Source organism: Symsagittifera roscoffensis, chromosome 4 (assembly GCF_963678635.1).
Source record: "Symsagittifera roscoffensis chromosome 4, txSymRosc1.1, whole genome shotgun sequence".
In the NCBI taxonomy this organism is placed as follows: Eukaryota; Metazoa; Xenacoelomorpha; order Acoela; family Convolutidae; genus Symsagittifera; species Symsagittifera roscoffensis.
In genome coordinates this window covers 32,023,762-32,044,205 of record NC_087065.1, presented here as the reverse complement: position 1 = coordinate 32,044,205, position 20,444 = coordinate 32,023,762, and the positions used below count along the sequence as shown (strand labels likewise).

Below are 20,444 nucleotides of genomic sequence, written 5' to 3'. Positions count from 1 at the left end.
GAAGTTTGAGGTCGTTAGACGCTTGCTAAATAGGTGGGGGAGAACAAAATTGTTCTTTTTGATCCAAGGATAGGCCTTGATGATCAGGTTTTAAATTTAGTGAAATAGAAATTTAATTGAGATCCAAGGATAAGCCTTGATGATCTGATTTTAAAATTAAGTGAATTTAAGTTTAAAGTGGTTCAAATTTATTTAAGAAAAAAATTTAGTACTTTAATGATATTAGTGAGCTTATGATTGCTGTTATGTTTAGGTGATGAAGCTAGGACAACAGTTGATTTATGATTACTAACAATTTATTGTCATGCTACTAATTTTTGTTTTCAATTTCAAAAAATTTTTTTCAAATATGTTTTATATAAGACTGCAGAAATTAAGAAAACGATCTGAGATCTTTTTATCAATCGTTATTGCACATTAATAATTTTGTTTAGCGCCTGAAATGATCATAAAGATTGACTTCAAAATTTTATGTTTGCAGATGAAAATCTAAATTCATTGCAAATAAGATTCTAAATATAAAAGTTTGTGTTGGCTATATGGTAAGTTTCTACTTTGTCGTATGTCGTCTCTTGTTCGAAGTCTTCTTCCAATTCCGGGTAGTTCTATTATTGTTCGGAATATCGGCTCTGATCTATTGAGTCGTAGAGACATTTCGATTACATTATTATCGTATAACATTTTGATAATGTTTTGTCTAAATTCTAATCTATTTTTGGTTAGTTCTAAGCTATTAAGGTCTTATTCGAGACTTATGGTCGCACCAGATGAGTTAGGACCGATGTGGTATAACTCATAGAGTAATTTCGGATAGGGTACACCGTCTGCTCGTCACGCTATCTTATTTTCGGCCGGATAGATTCGTGCAACTTCTTAGTCTAATACCGACCCTAATCTTACTCTTATACTTTCTAGTCTCAGGGTGTTTAACTAGTCTCTGCTAGGCTCAATAGATCTAGGGTATACTGAATTGTTGCGGCTGCTGAAGTTCTCTTGGAGAGACAACTAATTTCTAAGTTAAATTCAAATCTCTCTGGTGCTGAAATTACAAGTAATTTCAGCACTTACAAATAAGTGGGTTGTTAGTAAGATGGATCATGATTGGTTAATATTAAATACTTTACAGTGGTAAAATATCTAATTTATCCAATCATGAAATATAGTTTGGCTCGGGCCAAAAGCTTGAACGACACGTTTTCTCCTTGTTTGTAAAAGATTAATTTTTGTCTCCTAAAGGTAATTATGAATGTGGCAATGAAAATATCTTCTAAGTTTGTCAATAGCTATTTTGTTGTAATTCTTAGACCCTATCCCAGTTTTTTTTTGTGATTATGCATATATAGATTGTGATTATAGATTTTTATATAGAGAGAGGTATTATGTAATCATATATATTGTTATACAATTATATGTTTATTTACTTATATTAAAATCAATCGTTGTGATTTTGCCATTCCGGCCGGATGGCATGTGTTTTGATGTCCTCGTTTTTTGTTTCGATTGGGTTCGACCAGTGCCCTAACTGTCTTTTTTTCAATTTTCTCCTCTACAAATTTTATAATGTATTGCAAGTAAAATTATGATGCATGAGTTTCAGGTGGTTTCAATTTTGTGGATATAAATGATTGTATATCAAAAATAAAAGATTAAGGCTCAGATTGTTTTTGAGCTAAAGCGTCTAAAGGAAATAGCCAAAATAGTCTGTGACATTAACAACTATTCGAACAAGATAGAACTTAAATCATTGCTCTGAAATACTATATTCTTTGGCTCATGACTATAATTTAAGAAAACATTTCAAACACTATTTTTTCTTACCATAAGAACCCTTAAATCACAGAAATCTGAATATTTCTAACTCTGAAGCCCTAGACTTTTAATCAGTATTCTGCACTAATTATTGCTGCTGCATGCCACTTTCGGATGGATGTCCTACTGATCATAATATTTTTCTCAGTTTCGAATTACGAAGAAAAAATTATATTTTTATCTGACGATTAACGTTATTGTTTCCTTCCTTTTAACGTAGAAAAGTAGATTTTCTCTAGTGTATCTCATTTTAGGTTGTTTTAGCAGTAGATATAAAATTATTTTTAAATCCAAGACTTTTAATAAAAGAAGATATTGATTCTAGAAAAAAAAACAGGAAACCGTTTGGTTTTTAGATGGATTCTTGGTGGTGTTGCAATTCTACTCAGTACCTGATGAGGGCACTAACTTCTAAAACTACTTGTGTCCTGCTGCCTATCAGGAGTGGAATCAATCGGATCAAAGAAAGAAAAATCTAATTATCTTCATGCGATCATATTTTATCAAGGGGTGCGGAGAACTTTGGTTCTTGATGATTTTAAACTCTAAAATTTACAACCCATTCAAAAAAACAAGGGTACCCCAGTGTTTTAGGTGTGCAAATCTTTTGTAAGATCTGCATTCACAGTTCACTAGAGTAGCATTTGAGATAACACCTGTTTGTGAATGAGAAAATACGACTCTCTAAAGAATCAGCTGGCTTTTTTCGCCATCATTTTTTTTCGAAAATGACTTCATTTGCTAAATGTTCAGAGCAAAAAAATTGTTAAGCAAAAAGGTAAAAAAACTCAATAAATGTAGAATACTTTAGTATCACCCGCACCGAAATTTCTCGGATAAAGTTAAATTATATTGAGAAAATGTTGCCATTATAATCGATTACGTGTAACCAATTTATGCAACCTTTTCTATTATAACAGAAAGAAAATAGATCATTTTCATGACGATTATATTGTCATTATAATCGATTGTTTTCGTAAAAACACAATCCTTTAAAATCCATTTTTATGGATTATAATTCTTTTAAAATCCATTATATTGGATTTTAATCCGTTTAAAATCCATTATAATTGAATATAACCGATTATAGTCTATACATTTTTTGGCAAAATCATTTGCAAAACATGCAACATTTCTGCGTTACTCACGGCCTACTCACAAATCTAAATCTACTCGAATTAAACCCCCCCCCCCCCCCCCACTTCACCCCCATCCATTCACCGCATTTGCCCAAACCCTATCCCCCTTTTTAACAGGGGGATGGGGTGAAACTAAGATGAGGGGGGGGGGGGTAAACTGTGGGAGGGGGGGGGGGGGTGGGGGGTGTTAAATTGTGAGGGGGGAGGGGGGGGGGGTAAACTGGGGTGAAGATCTAAATCTTAAACCCACTCCTCGAAATCTACCAATAAAAAACCCCCAATAAAGAGGGGGGTGGAATGGCGGTTGTGGTAAACTGTCAGGGAGGTGCGGGGTAAACAGGGGGGCGTTAAAACAGGGAGGAACACGGGGGGTAAACAGTGGGGGGGGGGGGGGGGGGTGGTTGTGAATAGGGAGGAACACGGGGGGTAAACAGCGAGGGGAGGGGCTGCAAGCAGGGAGGAAAAGGGGGGGGAGTAAACAGGGAGGGGGTAAACGGGGTATATATGACAAAAACTAAAAAACAATTGAAAGGAGAAATGTAACAATTTACGAAACCTACTGCGTAGCAACTGCACTAAATAGGAAGTGCGATACTTTTGGAAAAAAAATTGTACATTTAATGACTAACGTCTCGAAAAAAGTCAATACAATTGATTATAATCGAACAGAAGGGATTTTTTGGCATAAAAATATACGAAATATAGTTAATTTTTAATGGATAATAATCGATTATAATGGATTATATGTATATTAAAAAAATTGGATTAAAGTCCATTTTAGATGGGTGTTAATGGATTATTTTTGTAATTTTATAGATACTGACTATAAAAAGACAAAATAATCGATTATGCTTCATGGAACTCCAGCGCGGGATCGCCATAAAATTGCAATAAAATCTAGGACCCAAATAATCGATCATATTGTCAAAAAAATGGGTTATATTATCTGAAAAGCATGCTTTTTGAAAACTCGAAGCAAAAATGGAAATCAAACCAAACGACACAAATCATGAAAATCATCAAAATGAATAAGATTTTGGATAGCAAAATGTGCAAAAAAAATTTAGAAAACATCATTGTAAATCAGGTTTTTGGCAAAAGCATTTGTAGAAAAATGAAGAAATGGGTCAACATAAATCACATTTCAAGCTCAAAAAAGCAAAAAAAACATTGAAAGTCATCATTGTAAATCAAACTTCGTGCAAAACATAAGTAAAGATTCAGAAAAATTGTTAATTTAAGCCATATTTTGAGTCAAAAATATGCAATGAAATCATAAAAAATCATCATTGTAAATCAGATCTTGGACATAAACCTAAAAGAACAAATGAACAAAAGAACAAATGTGTCAATACAAACCACATTTTGAGATCAAAAATATGCAACAAAAATAAATAAAAATGAGCGTATTGAAAACTTTCAAAAAATTTTTCAAACTGGGTTACTTTTATCAAAAGATGCAATTCGCTCAAAAATTTGCACCTGAAAGGTTTTTGTCCAGCAGCTCAATAACTAAAACATTCATAGGACATCACTGTAATTTCCATGAGCTCTTGGACCCACATAAATCATTGGTTACCCGGGAACAAAGTTGCATTTCAATTAGTTTCAATAAATGAAAAAGCTTCTGCCAAGGAGTTCCAGATAATTCTTTCGCACAGAAAAATTTATGAATTCAGTATGATAAATTTCTTACCTGGCATGCAATTTGTATCAATATCAAAAATCATGAAAATCACAATCTGCAATTTTTTATTTTTATCTTCATATGGTTTAGCTGGTTTTTGGAACCAGTTGGAAAGTATTTATTTGTTTTTTAGCTCCCGATAAAATATTTTTTTTGCTGACCAATGACGATTCATGACTAAAATTTAATCTAGCTTTGTAAACCCAAAACCCTAGTGTTTCAGAGAATTAACAAAAAAGATTTAAATCTGTTGCTCTCTTCTTTCTTCTAACTTCCCGATAAAACCAGTTTTTTTCTATATCTAAAAAAGTTGCAAAAACCTAACCGGCCAAAAATTGAGAGCGTGACAAACAGAAATTGTCAATAAGATAGGCATTTTACCTGGTAGGTAAAATTTAACATTATCAAAGCTCTTGCAATTAATTTTTAGCTGGTTTTTGGATCCAGTTTGAAACTAGTTTTCTTATAATTTATTTCCTGTAGAACTTTTAATACTAACCAATCACGATCCATGAAAAATTCTATTCTGTTTTTTAAGCCCAAAATCGAAGTGGTTAAGAGAACTAATAGCAAAGATTGAAATCAGTTGCTCTCTTCTTTCAACTAACTTCGCGATAAAACAGTGAATCACTAGTTCTATTGAAACTATGAAATACCAGAGTAAGTATAAGATGGGTATTTGACCAAAATGTTGCAAAAAAATTATCCAACCGAAGTAAGATAGCGCAAAAAACAGACGGCTTACACTATCCGAAACTATTTGGACGTTGCAAAAAATGCAAAAGTAAGCAGAAACGACAATAATTGACAGAAAAAACAATCTGTCCAGTAAAATATATTACAATCAAAAAAAATAATGAGCCGTAAATATATTATTAAATAGCCTACAAAGTCGACTCATATCTTTTCGACAAAAGCAACTGTATCATAACCATCAATATTAAAAATACATCCCTCAAAATGCAACTACTTTTTACTGAAACGCACGTTTATGCATATCACTTGTCTTTCCCCACCATATTTTGATGAAAAATCCAGTTTACAAAATTTTTGATTTTTTAATCAAATTATGATGGGGAAGACCTGAGACATGCATGAACGTGCGTTTCAGGGCCTGAAACGCACGTTTATAATTGTCTCAGGTCTTCCCCCACCATTTTTTTGATAAAACTTATAAAGTGATTGGTTTTTTAATCAAAATATGGTGGGGGAAGACCTTAGGCATAAATAAAAGTGCGTTTCAAGCCCTGAAACGCACGTTTATGCATGTCTCAGATCTTCCACCACCATACTTTGATTTAAAAAACCAATTTATAAATTATTTGGCTTTTTTCATCAAAAAATAGTGGTGAAAGACCTGAGACATGCATAAACGCGCGTTTCAGGTCCGAAACTACTCTACGAGAAGGCCACCCGGACCTGAACTCGTCTGGTACGACCAACGAATATCGAGTAGACCTGCAGTTAACCTAGTTTCAGCAATCATCAAACAAATCAAGAGAAAAAATAAAAATTAGCTTAGTTTTACGTCTCAATAAGTCTAGTTGAGCCCAGCCACTAAGAAAGACGAACCTACATCAAAAAGCGAAAAGTTCAAGTTTGCATAACAATGAAAAAGTAAGCAGAAACGACGATAATTGACAAGAAAAACTATCCGTGCAGTAAAGTATAATACAATCAAAACAAATGTTGAGCCGTAAATATATTTTTAAATAGCCTAAAAAATCGACTTAAATCTTTTCGATAAAAGCAACTGTATCAAAACCATCAATAACGAAAATACATCCATCAAAAGGCAACTACTTTATACTGAAACGCACGTTTATGCATGTCAGATGTCTTCCCCACCATATTTTGATAAAAAATCTAATTTACAAAATATTTGATTTTTGAATCAAAATATGATGGTGAAGATCTGAGACATGCATGAACGTGTGTTTCAGGGCCTGAAACGCACGTTTATGCATGTGTCAGGCCTTCCCCCACCAATTTTTAATAAAATAACCGTCTTAAAAAAGGTTTTGTTTTTTAATCAAAATATGGTGGGGGAAGAACTGAGGCATAAATAAAAATGGATTTCAAGCCCTGAAACGCAATTTTATGCATGTATCAGATCTTCCACCACCATACTTCGATTTAAAAAACCAATTTGTAATTTATTTGGCTCTTTTAAACAAAATATAGTGGTGAAAGACCTGAGACATGCATAAACGTGTCTTTCCCCACTATATTTTGATAAAAAAGCCAAATAAATTATAAATTGGTTTTTTAAATCAAAATATGGTGGTGGAAGATCTGAGACATGCATGAACGTGCATTTCAGGTCCTCAAACGCACGTTTATGCACGTCTCAGGTCTTCCCCCACCATTTTTTATTTTAAAAAAATCCAATGTATGAAATATATATTTTTTATTTAAAATATGGAAGGGGAAGACGTGAGACATGCATAAACATGCGTTTCAGGCCCTGAATTGCACGTTTATGCATGTCTCAGATCTTTCTCTACCAAATTTTGATTTAAAAAAACCAATTAATAAATTTTGGTTTTTTTAATCAAAATATGGCGGAGGAAGACATGAGACATGTATAAATGTGCGGTTCATGCCCTGAAATGCGCGTTTATTCATGTCTCAGGTCTTCTCTCACCAGATTTTGATAGAAAACAATTTATTAAGAAATGGTTTTTTTTTAATCAAAATTTGGTGGGGAAGACCCGAGACATACATAAACGTGCGTTTCAGTCCCTGAAACGCACCTTTATGCATGTCTCATGTCTTCCCCACCATATTTGGATAAAAAATCTAATTTATAAAATATTTGTTTTTTTTTTAGTTAAAATATGGTGGTGGAAGACAGAGACTTGCATAAACGTTCGTTCTAGGCCCTGAATTGCAGGTTTATGCATGACTCAGGTCTTTCCCCACTTTATTTTGATAAAAAAGCCAAATAAATTATAAATTGGTTTTTTAAATCAAAGTATGGCGGTGGAAGATCTGAGACATGCATAAACGTGCGTTTCAGGTCCTGAAACGCACGTTTATGCTTGTCTCAGGTCTTCCCCCACCTTTTTTTGTTAAAAAATCCAAAATATAAAATATATTTTTTATTTAAAATATGGAAGGGGAAGACGTGAGACATGCATAAACATGCGTTTCAGGCCCTGAATTGCACGTTTATGCATGTCTCAGATCTTTCTCTACCAAATTTTGATTTAAAAAAACCAATTTATAAATTTTGGTTTTTTAAATCAAAATATGGCAGAGGAAGACATGAGACATGTATAAATGAGCGGTTCATGCCCTGAAACGCGCGTTTATTCATGTCTCAGGTCTTCCCTCACCAGATTTTGATAGAAAACAATTTATAAAGAAATGGTTTTTTTAATCAAAATTTGGTGGGGAAGACCTGAGACATACATAAACGTGCGTTTCAGGCCCTGAAACGCACCTTTATGCATGTCTCATGTCTTCCCCGCCATATTTGGATAAAAAATCTATTTATAAAATTTTTCTCTTTTTTTTAGTTAAAATATGGTGGTGGAAGACAGAGACTTGCATAAACGTTCGTTTTAGGCCCTGAATTGCACGTTTATGCATGTCTCAGGTCTTTCCCCACTATATTTTGATAAAAAAGCAAATAAATTATATATTGGTTATGCAGAAACGACATGCATAAACGTGCGTTTCAGGTCCTGAAACGCTCGTTTATGCTTGTCTCAGGTCTTCCCCCACTTTTTTTGTTAAAAAATCCAATTTATAAAATATTTATTTTTTTAAATTAAAATATGGTGGGGGAAGACATGAGACATGCATAAACGTGCGTTTCAGGCGCTGAATTGCACCTTTATGCATGTCTCAGACCTTTCTCTACCAAATTTTGATTAAAAAACCAATTTATGAAGTTATTGGTTTTTTTAATCAAACTATGGCGGAGCAAGACCTGAGACATTCTAAACGTGCGTTTCATGCCCTGAAACGCGCGTTTATTCATGTCTCAGGTCTTCCCTCACCAGATTTTGAAGAGAACAATTTATAAAGGAATGGTTTTTTAATCAAAGTTTGGAGGGGAAGACCTGAGACATGCATAAACGTGCGTTTCAGGCCCTGAAACGCACCTTTATGCAAGTCTCATGTATTCCCCACCATGTTTGGATTAAAAATCTGATTTATAAAGTATTTAGTTTTCTAAATAAAATATGGTGGAGGAAGACCTGAGACATGAATAAACGTGAGTTTCAGGCCCTGAAACCCATGTTCATTCATGTCTCAGGTCTTCCGCCACCATATTTCGATGAAAAAAATCTATTTATATAATCTTTGGCTTTTTTCAATCAAAGTTTGGTGGAGGAAGACATGAGTCATGAATAAACGTGCGTTTTAGGCCCTGAAACCCACGTTTATGTATGTCTCATGTATTCCCAACCATGTTTGGATTAAAAATCTGATTTACAAAGTATTTAGTTTTCTAAATAAAATATGGTGGAGGAAGACCTGAGACATGAATAAACGTGAGTTTCAGGCCCTGAATTCCATGTTTATGCATGTCTCAGGTCTTCTGCCACCATATTTTGATGAAAAAAAAAACAATTTGTATAATCTTTGGCTTTTTGAAATCAAAATATGGTGGAGGAAAACCTGAGACATGCATTAACGTGCATTTCAGACCCTAAAACGCACGTTTATGCGCATCTCATGTCTTCCCAACCATATTTTGATAAAAAATCTAATGTATAAAGTAATTGGTTTTTGAAATAAAATATGGTGGAGGTAGACCTGAGACATGAATAAACGTGCGTTTCAGGCCCTGAAACCCATGTTTATACATGTCTTAGGTCTTTACCCACCACATTTTGATCAAAAAACCAATTTATAAAGTAATCAGTTTTTAATTCAAAATATGGTAGGGGGAAGACCTGAGACATACATAAACGTGCGTTTCAGGCCCTGAAACGCACCTTTATGCATGTCTCATGTCTTCCCCACCATATTTGGATAAAAAATCTAATTTATAAAATATTTGTTTTTTTTTAAGTTAAAATATGATGGAGGAAGACCTGAGACATGAATAAACGTGAGTTTCAGGCCCTGAAACCCATGTTCATTCATGTCTCAGGTCTTCCGCCACCATATTTCGATGAAAAAAATCTATTTATATAATCTTTGGCTTTTTTCAATCAAAGTTTGGTGGAGGAAGACATGAGTCATGAATAAACGTGCGTTTTAGGCCCTGAAACCCACGTTTATGTATGTCTCATGTATTCCCAACCATGTTTGGATTAAAAATCTGATTTACAAAGTATTTAGTTTTCTAAATAAAATATGGTGGAGGAAGACCTGAGACATGAATAAACGTGAGTTTCAGGCCCTGAATTCCATGTTTATGCATGTCTCAGGTCTTCTGCCACCATATTTTGATGAAAAAAAAAACAATTTGTATAATCTTTGGCTTTTTGAAATCAAAATATGGTAGAGGAAAACCTGAGACATGCATTAACGTGCATTTCAGACCCTAAAACGCACGTTTATGCGCATCTCATGTCTTCCCAACCATATTTTGATAAAAAATCTAATGTATAAAGTAATTGGTTTTTGAAATAAAATATGGTGGAGGTAGACCTGAGACATGAATAAACGTGCGTTTCAGGCCCTGAAACCCATGTTTATACATGTCTTAGGTCTTTACCCACCACATTTTGATCAAAAAACCAATTTATAAAGTAATCAGTTTTTAATTCAAAATATGGTAGGGGGAAGACCTGAGACATACATAAACGTGCGTTTCAGGCCCTGAAACGCACCTTTATGCATGTCTCATGTCTTCCCCACCATATTTGGATAAAAAATCTAATTTATAAAATATTTGTTTTTTTTTAAGTTAAAATATGATGGTGGAAGACCTGAGACTTGCATAAACGTTCGTTTTAGGCCCTGAATTGCACGTTTATGCATGTCTCAGGTCTTTCCCCACTATATTTTGATAAAAAAGCCAAAAAAATTATAAGTTGGTTTTTTAAATCAAAGTTTGGTCTGCAAGACCTGAGACATGAATAAACGTGAGTTTCAGGCCCTGAAACCCATGTTTATGCATGTCTCAGGTCTTCCGCCACCATATTTCGATGAAAAAAAATCTATTTATATAATCTTTGGCTTTTTTCAATCAAAGTTTGGTGCGGAAGACCAGAGACATGTGTAAACGTGCGTTTCATACCCTGAAACGCGCGTTTATTCATGTCTCAGGTCTTCCCTCACCAGATTTTGAAGAAAACAATTTATAAAGGAATGGTTTTTTAATTAAAGTTTGGTGGGGAAGACCTGAGACATGCAAAAACGTGCGTTTCAGGCGCTGAAACGCACCTTTATGCATGTCTGATGTCTTCCCCACCATGTTTGGATTAAAAATCTGATTTATAAAGTATTTCGTTCTCTAAATAAAATATGGTGGAGGAAGACCTGAGACATGAATAAACGCGAGTTTCAGGCCCTGAAACCCATGTTTATGCATGTCTCAGGTCTTCCGCCACCATATTTCGATGAAAAAAAACTATTTATATAATCTTTGGCTTTTTTCAATCAAAGTTTGGTGGAGGAAGACCTGAGTCGTGAATTAACGTGCGTTTCAGGCCCTGAAACCCACGTTAATGTATGTCTCAGGTCTTCTGCCACCATATTTTGATGAAAAAAAATCTGTTTATATAATCTTTGGCTTTTTGAAATCAAAATTTTGTGGTGAAGACCTGAGACATGCATAAACGTGCGTTTTAGGCCCTGAAACCCACGTTTATACATGTCTCACGTCTTCCCCCACCATATTTTCATAAGACAAACATATACTTTAAAAATTGGTTTTTCAATTCAAAAAATGATGGGGGAAGAACTGAGACCTGCATAAACGTGCATTTCAGGCCCTGAAACGCACGTTTATACATGTCTCACGTCTTCCCCCACCATATTTTGATAAGAAAAACATATACTTTAAAAATTGGTTTTTCAAATCAAAAAATGATGGGGGAAGAACTGAGACCTGCATAAACGTGCAATTCAGGCGCTGAAACGCACGCTTATGCATGTTTCAGGTCTTCCCCCACCATATTTTGATAAGAAAAACAAATACTTTAAAAATTGGTTTTTCTAATCAAAAAATGGTTGGGGAAGAACTGAGACGTGCATAAACCTAAGTTTCAGGGCCTGAAACGCACATTTTTGGGTGTCACAGGTGTTCCCCCACCATGTTTTGATAAGAAAACCGAATAATTTTTTTAAATTTTTTTAGTCAAACTATAGTGGCAGAAGACCTGAGACATGCATAAACGAGCGTTTCAGTACCTGAAACCCACGTTTATGCATGTCTGAGATCTTCCGCTACCATATTTTGATCAAAAACCGAATTATATAGTAATGAGTATTTTAATCAAAATATGGTGGACAAGGACCTGAGACATGCATAAACCTGCGCTTCAGGGCCTGAAACGCATGTTTATGGGTGTCACAGGTGTTCCCCCACCATGTTTTGATAAGAAAACCGAATAATTTTTTTAAATTTTTTTAGTCAAATTATAGTGGCAGAAGACCTGAGACATGCATAAACGATCGTTTCAGTACCTGAAACCCACGTTTATGCATGTCTGAGATCTTCCCCTACCATATTTTGATCAAAAACCGAATTATATAGTAATGAGTATTTTAATCAAAATATGGTGAACAAGGACCTGAGACTTGCATAAACCTGAAACGCAAGTTTATGGGTGTCTCAGGTCTTCCATGGAACGCAACTTTATGGGTGTCTCAGGTCTTCCCCCACCATATTTTGATAAGAAAACCAAACAATATTTAAGAATTTTTTTTTCTCGAAATATGGTGGGGGAAGACCTGAGACATGCATAAATGTGCGTTTCAGAGTCTGAAACGCAAGTTTAAGCATGTATCAGGTCTTCCTCCGCCATATTCTGACTAAAAACAATTCTTTTTCATTGTTTTTATTTTTTAAATCAAAATATGGTAGGGCGAGACTCGAAACATGCTTGAACGTGCGTTTCAGGCTCTGAAACGCTCGTTTATGCATGTCTCAGATCTTTCCCCATCATAATTTTTTTTAAAAAAAAGATTTATAATGTAATTGATTCTTTGAATCAAAATATGGTTGGGAAGACCTGAGACTTGCATAGACGTGGGTTTCAGGGCCTGAAACGCACAATAATGCGTGTGTCAGGTCTTCCCTCACAATATTTTGATAAGAAAACCGAATTCGAAAATACAGATTTTTTTAAAATCTTAACATGATCAGGGAAGGACCTGAGATTCAAGCGTTTCAAGCGTTTCAGGGCTTTTCACGCGTTTCAAGCGTTTCAGTGCGTTTCAAGCGTTTCAGGGCTTGAAACGCACATTTTTTTAAGCCTCAGTTCTTCCCCTACCATATTTTGATTAAAAATTTAAATATTTTGTAAATTGGATTTTTTAACAAAAATTGGTGGGGGAAGACCTGAGACATGCATAAACGTGCATTTCAGGACCTGAAACGCACGTTTATGCATGTCTCCGGTTGTTCACCACTATTTTTTGATAAAAAAACCAAATACTTAATAACTTGGTTTTTTAAATCAAAGTATGGTGGTGGAACATCTGAGACATGCTTGAACGTGCGTTTCAGGCCCTGAAACGCACGTTCATGCATGTCTCAGGTCTTCCTCATCATATTTTGATTAAGAAATCAAGTATTTCGTAAACTGGATTTTTATCAAAATATGGTGAGGGAAGACATGTGACATGCATAAACGTGCGTTTCAGTATAAAGTAATTGCATTTTGATATTGATGGTTATGTGTTTTCGTTATTGATGGTAATGATACAGTTGCTTTTATCGAAAATATGTAAGTCGATTTCTTAGGCTATTTAAAAATATATTTACGGCTCAATATTTGTTTGGATTGTAATATATTCTACTGCACAGATAGTTTATTCTGCCAATTATTGTCGTTTCTGCTTACTTTTGCATTGTTGTGCAAACTTGAATTAAAAGTAAAGATTGCAATCAGTTGCTCTCTTCTTTCAACTAACTTTGCATAGGAAGACATGATTCATGAATAAACGTGCGTTTTAGGCCCTGAAACCCACGTTTATCTATGTCTCATGTATTCCCAACCATGTTTGGATTAAAAATCTGATTGATAAATTATTTAGTTTTCTAAATAAAATATGGTGGAGGAAGACCTGAGACATGAATAAACGTGAGTTTCAGGCCCTGAATTCCATGTTTATGCATGTCTCAGGTCTTCTGCCACCATATTTTGATGAAAAAAAAACAATTTGTATAATCTTTGGCTTTTTGAAATCAAAATATGGTGGAGGAAAACCTGAGACATGCATTAACGTGCATTTCAGACCCTAAAACGCACGTTTATGCGCATCTCATGTCTTCCCAACCATATTTGTATAAAGTATTTGGTTTTTAAAATAAAATATGGTGGAGGTAGACCTGAGACATGAATAAACGTGCGTTTCAGGCCCTGAAACCCATGTTTATACATGTCTTAGGTCTTTACCCACCACATTTTGATCAAAAAACCAATTTATAAAGTAATGAGTTTTTAATTCAAAATATGGTAGGGGGAAGACCTGAGACATACATAAACGTGCGTTTCAGGCCCTGAAACGCACCTTTATGCATGTCTCATGTCTTCCCCACCATATTTGGATAAAAAATCTAATTTATAAAATATTTGTCTTTTTTTAGTTAAAATATGATGGTGGAAGACCTTAGACTTGCATAAACGTTCGTTTTAGGCCCTGAATTGCACGTTTATGCATGTCTCAGGTCTTTCCCCACTATATTTTGATAAAAAAGCCAAAAAAATTATAAGTTGGTTTTTTAAATCAAAGTTTGGTCTGCAAGACCTGAGACATGCATAAACGTGCGTTTCAGGCCCTGAAACGCACTTTTATGCATTTCTCATGTCTTCCCCACCATGTTTGGATAAAAAATCTGATTTATAAAGTATTTAGTTTTCTGAATAAAATATGGTGGAGGAAGACCTGAGACATGAATAAACGTGAGTTTCAGGCCCTGAAACCCATGTTTATGCATGTCTCAGGTCTTCCGCCACCATATTTCGATGAAAAAAAATCTATTTATATAATCTTTGGCTTTTTTCTATCAAAGTTTGGTGCGGAAGACCAGAGACATGTGTAAACGTGCGTTTCATGCCCTGAAACGCGCGTTTATTCATGTCTCAGGTCTTCCCTCACCAGATTTTGAAGAAAACAATTTATAAAGGAATGGTTTTTTAATTAAAGTTTGGTGGGGAAGACCGGAGACATGCAAAAACGTGCGTTTCAGGCCCTGAAACGCACCTTTATGCATGTCTGATGTCTTCCCCCCAATGTTTGGATCAAAACTCTGATTTATAAAGTATTTCGTTCTCTAAATAAAATATGGTGGAGGAAGACCTGAGACATGAATAAACGTGAGTTTCAGGCCCTGAAACCCATGTTTATGCATGTCTCAGGTCTTCCGCCACCATATTTCGATGAAAAAAATCTATTTATATAATATTTGGCTTTTTTCAATCAAAGTTTGGTGGAGGAAGACCTGAGTCATGAATTAACGTGCATTTCAGGCCCTGAAACCCACGTTTATGTATGTCTCAGGTCTTCTGCCACCATATTTTGATGAAAAAAAAATCAATTTTTATAATCTTTGGCTTTTTGAAATCAAAATTTGGTGGGGAAGACCTGAGACATGCATAAACGTGCGTTTTAGGCCCTGAAACCCACGTTTATACATGTCTCACGTCTTCCCCCACCATATTTTGATAAAAAAAAACATAGACTTTAAAAATTGGTTTTTCAAATCAAAAAATGATGGGGGAAGAACTGAGACCTGCATAAACGTGCATTTCAGGCCCTGAAACGCACGTTTATACATGTCTCACGTCTTCCCCCACCATATTTTGATAAGAAAAACATATACTTTAAAAATTGGTTTTTCAAATCAAAAAATGATGGGGGAAGAACTGAGACCTGCATAAACGTGCAATTCAGGCGCTGAAACGCACGCTTATGCATGTTTCAGGTCTTCCCCACCATATTTTGATAAGAAAAACAAATACTTTAAAAATTGGTTTTTCTAATAAAAAAACGGTTGGGGAAGAACTAAGACGTGCATAAACCTAAGTTTCAGGGCCTGAAACGCACGTTTATACAAGTTTCACGTCTTACCCTACCATATTTTGATAAGGAAACCGAATTATAAATTCAATCAAAATATGGTGGACAAGGACCTGAGACATGCATAAACCTGTGTTTCAGGGCCTGAAACGCTTGCTTATGGGTGTCACAGGTGTTCCCCCACCATGTTTTGATAAGAAAACCGAATAATTTTTTTAAAATTTTTTTAGTCAAAGTATAGTGGCAGAAGACCTGAGACATGAATAAACGAGCGTTTCAGTACCTGAAACCCACGTTTATGCATGTCTGAGATCTTCCCCTACCATATTTTGATCAAAAACCGAATTATATAGTAATGAGAATTTTAATCAAAATATGGTGAACAAGGACCTGAGACTTGCATAAACCTGAAACGCAAGTTTATGGGTGTCTCAGGTCTTCCATGGAACGCAACTTTATGGGTGTCTCAGGTCTTCCCCCACCATATTTTGATAAGAAAACCAAACAATGTTTGAGATTTTTTTTTCTCGAAATGTGGTGGGGGAAGACCTGAGACATGCATAAATGTGCGTTTCAGACTCTGAAACGCAAGTTTAAGCATGTATCAGGTCTTCCTCCGCCATATTCTGACTTAAAAAAATTCTTTTTCATTGTTTTTGTTTTTTTAATCAAAATATGGTAGGGCGAGACTCGAAACTTGCTTGAACGCGTTTCAGGCTCTGAAACGCTCGTTTATGCATGTCTCAGATCTTTCCCCATCATAATTTTTTTTTAAAAATATTTATAATGTAATTGATTCTTTGAATCAAAATATGGTTGGGAAGACCTGAGACTTGCATAGACGTGGGTTTCAGGGCCTGAAACGCACAATAATGCGTGTGTCAGGTCTTCCCTCACAATATTTTGAAAAGAAAACCGAATTCGAAAAAATAGATTTTTTTAAAGTCTTAACATGATGAGGGAAGGACCTGAGACACGCATGAACGTGCGTTTCAGGGCTTGAAACGCACATTTTTTTATGCCTCAGTTCTTCCCCTACCATATTTTGATTAAAAATTTAAATATTTAGTAAATTGGATTTTTTAACAAAAATTGGTGGGGGAAGACCTGAGACATGCATAAACGTGCATTTCAGGACCTGAAACGCTCGTTTATGAATGTCTCCGGTTGTTCACCACTATTTTTTGATAAAAAAAAACCAAATACTTTATAACTTGGTTTTTTAAATCAAAGTATGGTGGTGGAAGATCTGAGACATGCTTGAACGTGCGTTTCAGGCCCTGAAACGCACGTTCATGCATGTCTCAGGTCTTCCCCATCATATTTTGATTAAGAAATCAAGTATTTCGTAAACTGGATTTTTTTAATCAAAATATGGTGAGGGAAGACATGTGACAAGCATAAACGTGCGTTTCAGTATTTTACATAAAAGTAATTGCATTTTGATATTGATGGTTATGTGTTTTCGTTATTGATGGTAATGATACAGTTGCTTTAATCGAAAATATGTAAGTCGATTTTTTAGGCTATATAAAAATATATTTACGGCTCAATATTTGTTTGGATTGTAATATATTTTACTGCACAGATAGTTTTTTCTGCCAATTATTGTCGTTTCTGCTTACTTTTGCATTGTTGTGCAAACTTGAATTAAAAGTAAAGGTTGCAATCAGTTGCTCTCTCCTTTCAACTAACTTTGCGATAAATCAGCTAATCTCTAGTTCTATTGAAACTATGAAATACCAGAGAAAGAATAAGATGGGTATTTGAGCAAAAAGTTGCAAAAAAATTATCCAACCGAAGTAAGATAGCGCAAAAAACAGACGGCTTACACTATCCGAAACTATTTGGACGTTGCAAAAAATGCAAAAGTAAGCAGAAACGACAATAATTGACAGAAAAAAACAATCTGTCCAGTAAAATATATTACAATCAAAAAAAAATAATGAGCCGTAAATATATTTTTAAATAGCCTACAAAGTCGACTCATATCTTTTCGACAAAAGCAACTGTATCATAACCATCAATAACGAAACTACATCCCTCAAAATGCAACTACTTTTTACTGAAACGCACGTTTATGCATATCACATGTCTTTCCCCACCATATTTTGATAAAAAACCCAGTTTACAAAATTTTTGATTTTTAATCAAATTATGATGGGGAAGACCTGAGACATGCATGAACGTGCGTTTCAGGGCCTGAAACGCACGTTTATAATTGTCTCAGGTCTTCCCCCACCATTTTTTTGATAAAATAACAAACTTATAAAGTGATTGGTTTTTTAATCAAAATATGGTGGGGGAAGACCTGAGGCATAAATAAAAGTGCGTTTCAAGCCCTGAAATGCACGTTTATGCATGTCTCAGATCTTCCACCACCATACTTTGATTTAAAAAACCAATTTATAAATTATTTGGCTTTTTTCATCAAAAAATAGTGGTGAAAGACCTGAGACATGCATAAACGCGCGTTTCAGGTCCTGAAATGCACGTTTATGCATGTCTCAGGTCTTCCCCCACCATTTTTGTTAAAAAATTCAAATTACAAAATATTTATTTTTTAAATCAAAATTTGATGGGGAAGATCTGAGACATACATGAACGTGCGTTTCAGGCCCTGAAACGCACGTTTATACATGTCTCAGATCTTCCTCCACCAATTTTTGATAAAATAACCAATTTATAAAATGTTTGGTTTTTTAATCAAAATATGATGGGCGAAGACCTGAGGCATAAATAAAAAAGTGTTTCAGGGCCTGAAACGCACGTTTATGCATATCTAAGATCTTCCACCACCATACTTTGATTTAAAAAACCAAATTATAAATTATTTGGCTTTTTTTTATCAAAATATGGCGGAGGAAGACCTGATACATGTATAAACGTGCGTTTCATGCCCTGAGACGCGCGTTTATTCATGTCTCAGGTCTTCCCCCACCAGATTTTGATAGAAAACAATTTATAAAGAAATGGTTTTTTAAACAAAGTTTGGTGGGGAAGTCATGAGACATGCATAAACGTGCGTTTCAGGCCCTGAAACCCATGTTTATGCATGTCTCAGGTCTTCCGCCATCATATTTTGATGAAAAATATCAGTTTATATAATTTTTGACTTTTTAAAATCAAAATATGGTAAGGTAAGACCTGATACATGCATGAACGTGCGTTTCAGGCCCTGAAACCCATTTTTATACATGTCTTAGGTCTTCCCCCACCACATTTTGATCAAAAAACCAAGTTATAACGTGATGAGTTTTTAAATCAAAACATGATGTGGGAAGACCTGAGACATGCATAAACGTGCGTTTCAGGCCCTGAAATGCGCGTTTATGCATCTCTCAGTTCTTCCCCCACCAAAATTTGATTAATAAAAACATTATTTTATAAATTGGTTTTTTTAATCAAAATTTTGTGGGGGAAGACATGAGACATGCATAAACGTGCGTTTCAGGCCCCGAATGGCACATTTATGCATGTCTCAGGTCTTCCGTCAAAATGTTTTGATTTAAAAAATCAATTTAAATAACCTTTGTTTTTTTAAAATCAAAATATGGTGGGGAAGACCTGAGACATGCATAAACGTGCGTTTCAGGCCCTGAAACCCACGTTTATACTTTTCTCAAGTCTTCCCTCACCACATTTTGATTAAAAAACCAAATGATAAAACTTTGAGTTTTTCAATCAAAGTATGGTGGGGGAAGGACCTGAGACATGCATAAACTTGCGTTTCAGGGCCTGAATTACACGTTTATGCGTGTCTCAGGTCTTCCCCCACCATATTTTGATTAGAAAAACAAATACTTTATAAATTGGTATTTCAAATCAAAATAAGGTGGTGGAAGACCTGAGACATGCATAAACGTGCGTTTCAGGATCTGAAGCCCACGTTTATACCTTTCTCAGGTCTTCCCCCACCATATTTTGTTTAAAAAACCAAATTATAAAGTATTGAGCTTTTCAATCAAAATATGGTGGGGAAGGACCTGAGACCTGCATGAACGTGCGTTTCAGGCCCTGAAACGCACGCTTATGCATGTCTCATGTCTTCGCCCACCTTATTTCGATTAAAAACCAATTTAAGGAAAATGAGTTTTCCAATCAAAATATGGTGGGGGAAGAACCTGAGACATGCACAAACCTGCGTTTCAGGGCCTGAAACGCAGGTTTATACATGTCTCACGTCTTCCCCTACCATATTTTGATAAGGAAACCGAATTATAAAGTAATGAGAATTTTAATCAAAATATGATGAACAAGGATCTGAGACATGCATAAACCTGCGTTCCAGGGCCTGAAACGCATGTTTATGGGTGTCACAGGTGTTCCCCCACCATGTTTTGATAATAAAACTGAATACTTTTTCAATTTTTTTAAATCAAAGTATAGTGGCGGAAGAACTGAGACTTGCATAAACGTGCGTTTCAGGACCTGAAGCCCACGTTTATGCATGTCTGAGATCTTGCCCTACCATATTTCAATCAGGAAAGTTTCTAAAAGTTTTTATGGTAAGGTTACTAGACTTCAATACTTCTAACTTGCGTCCCGATTTGCAGCTCTTTTAATCGTCCATCTCCTTAACTCCTCGAGCGTCATTGGCCGACCTAAGAGTACTATCGCTGAAATGATAGAGGAAGTATTTAACCAGT

The 20,444-nt window shown here is 35.1% G+C and overlaps 1 protein-coding gene across 1 annotated transcript in view; it reads left to right on the top strand.

Moving 5' to 3' along the window:
* Window positions 1-2,482, top strand: part of LOC134844184 (dynein beta chain, ciliary-like) — a gene marked incomplete in the record, with an annotated part of 486,199 nt that extends 483,717 nt beyond the window's left edge. The window contains 1 exon segment of the mRNA XM_063860749.1: window positions 2,166-2,482. Within this exon segment, the coding sequence (XP_063716819.1) occupies window positions 2,166-2,205 (40 nt within the window).
* Between the last annotated feature and the right edge of the window lie 17,962 nt (window positions 2,483-20,444).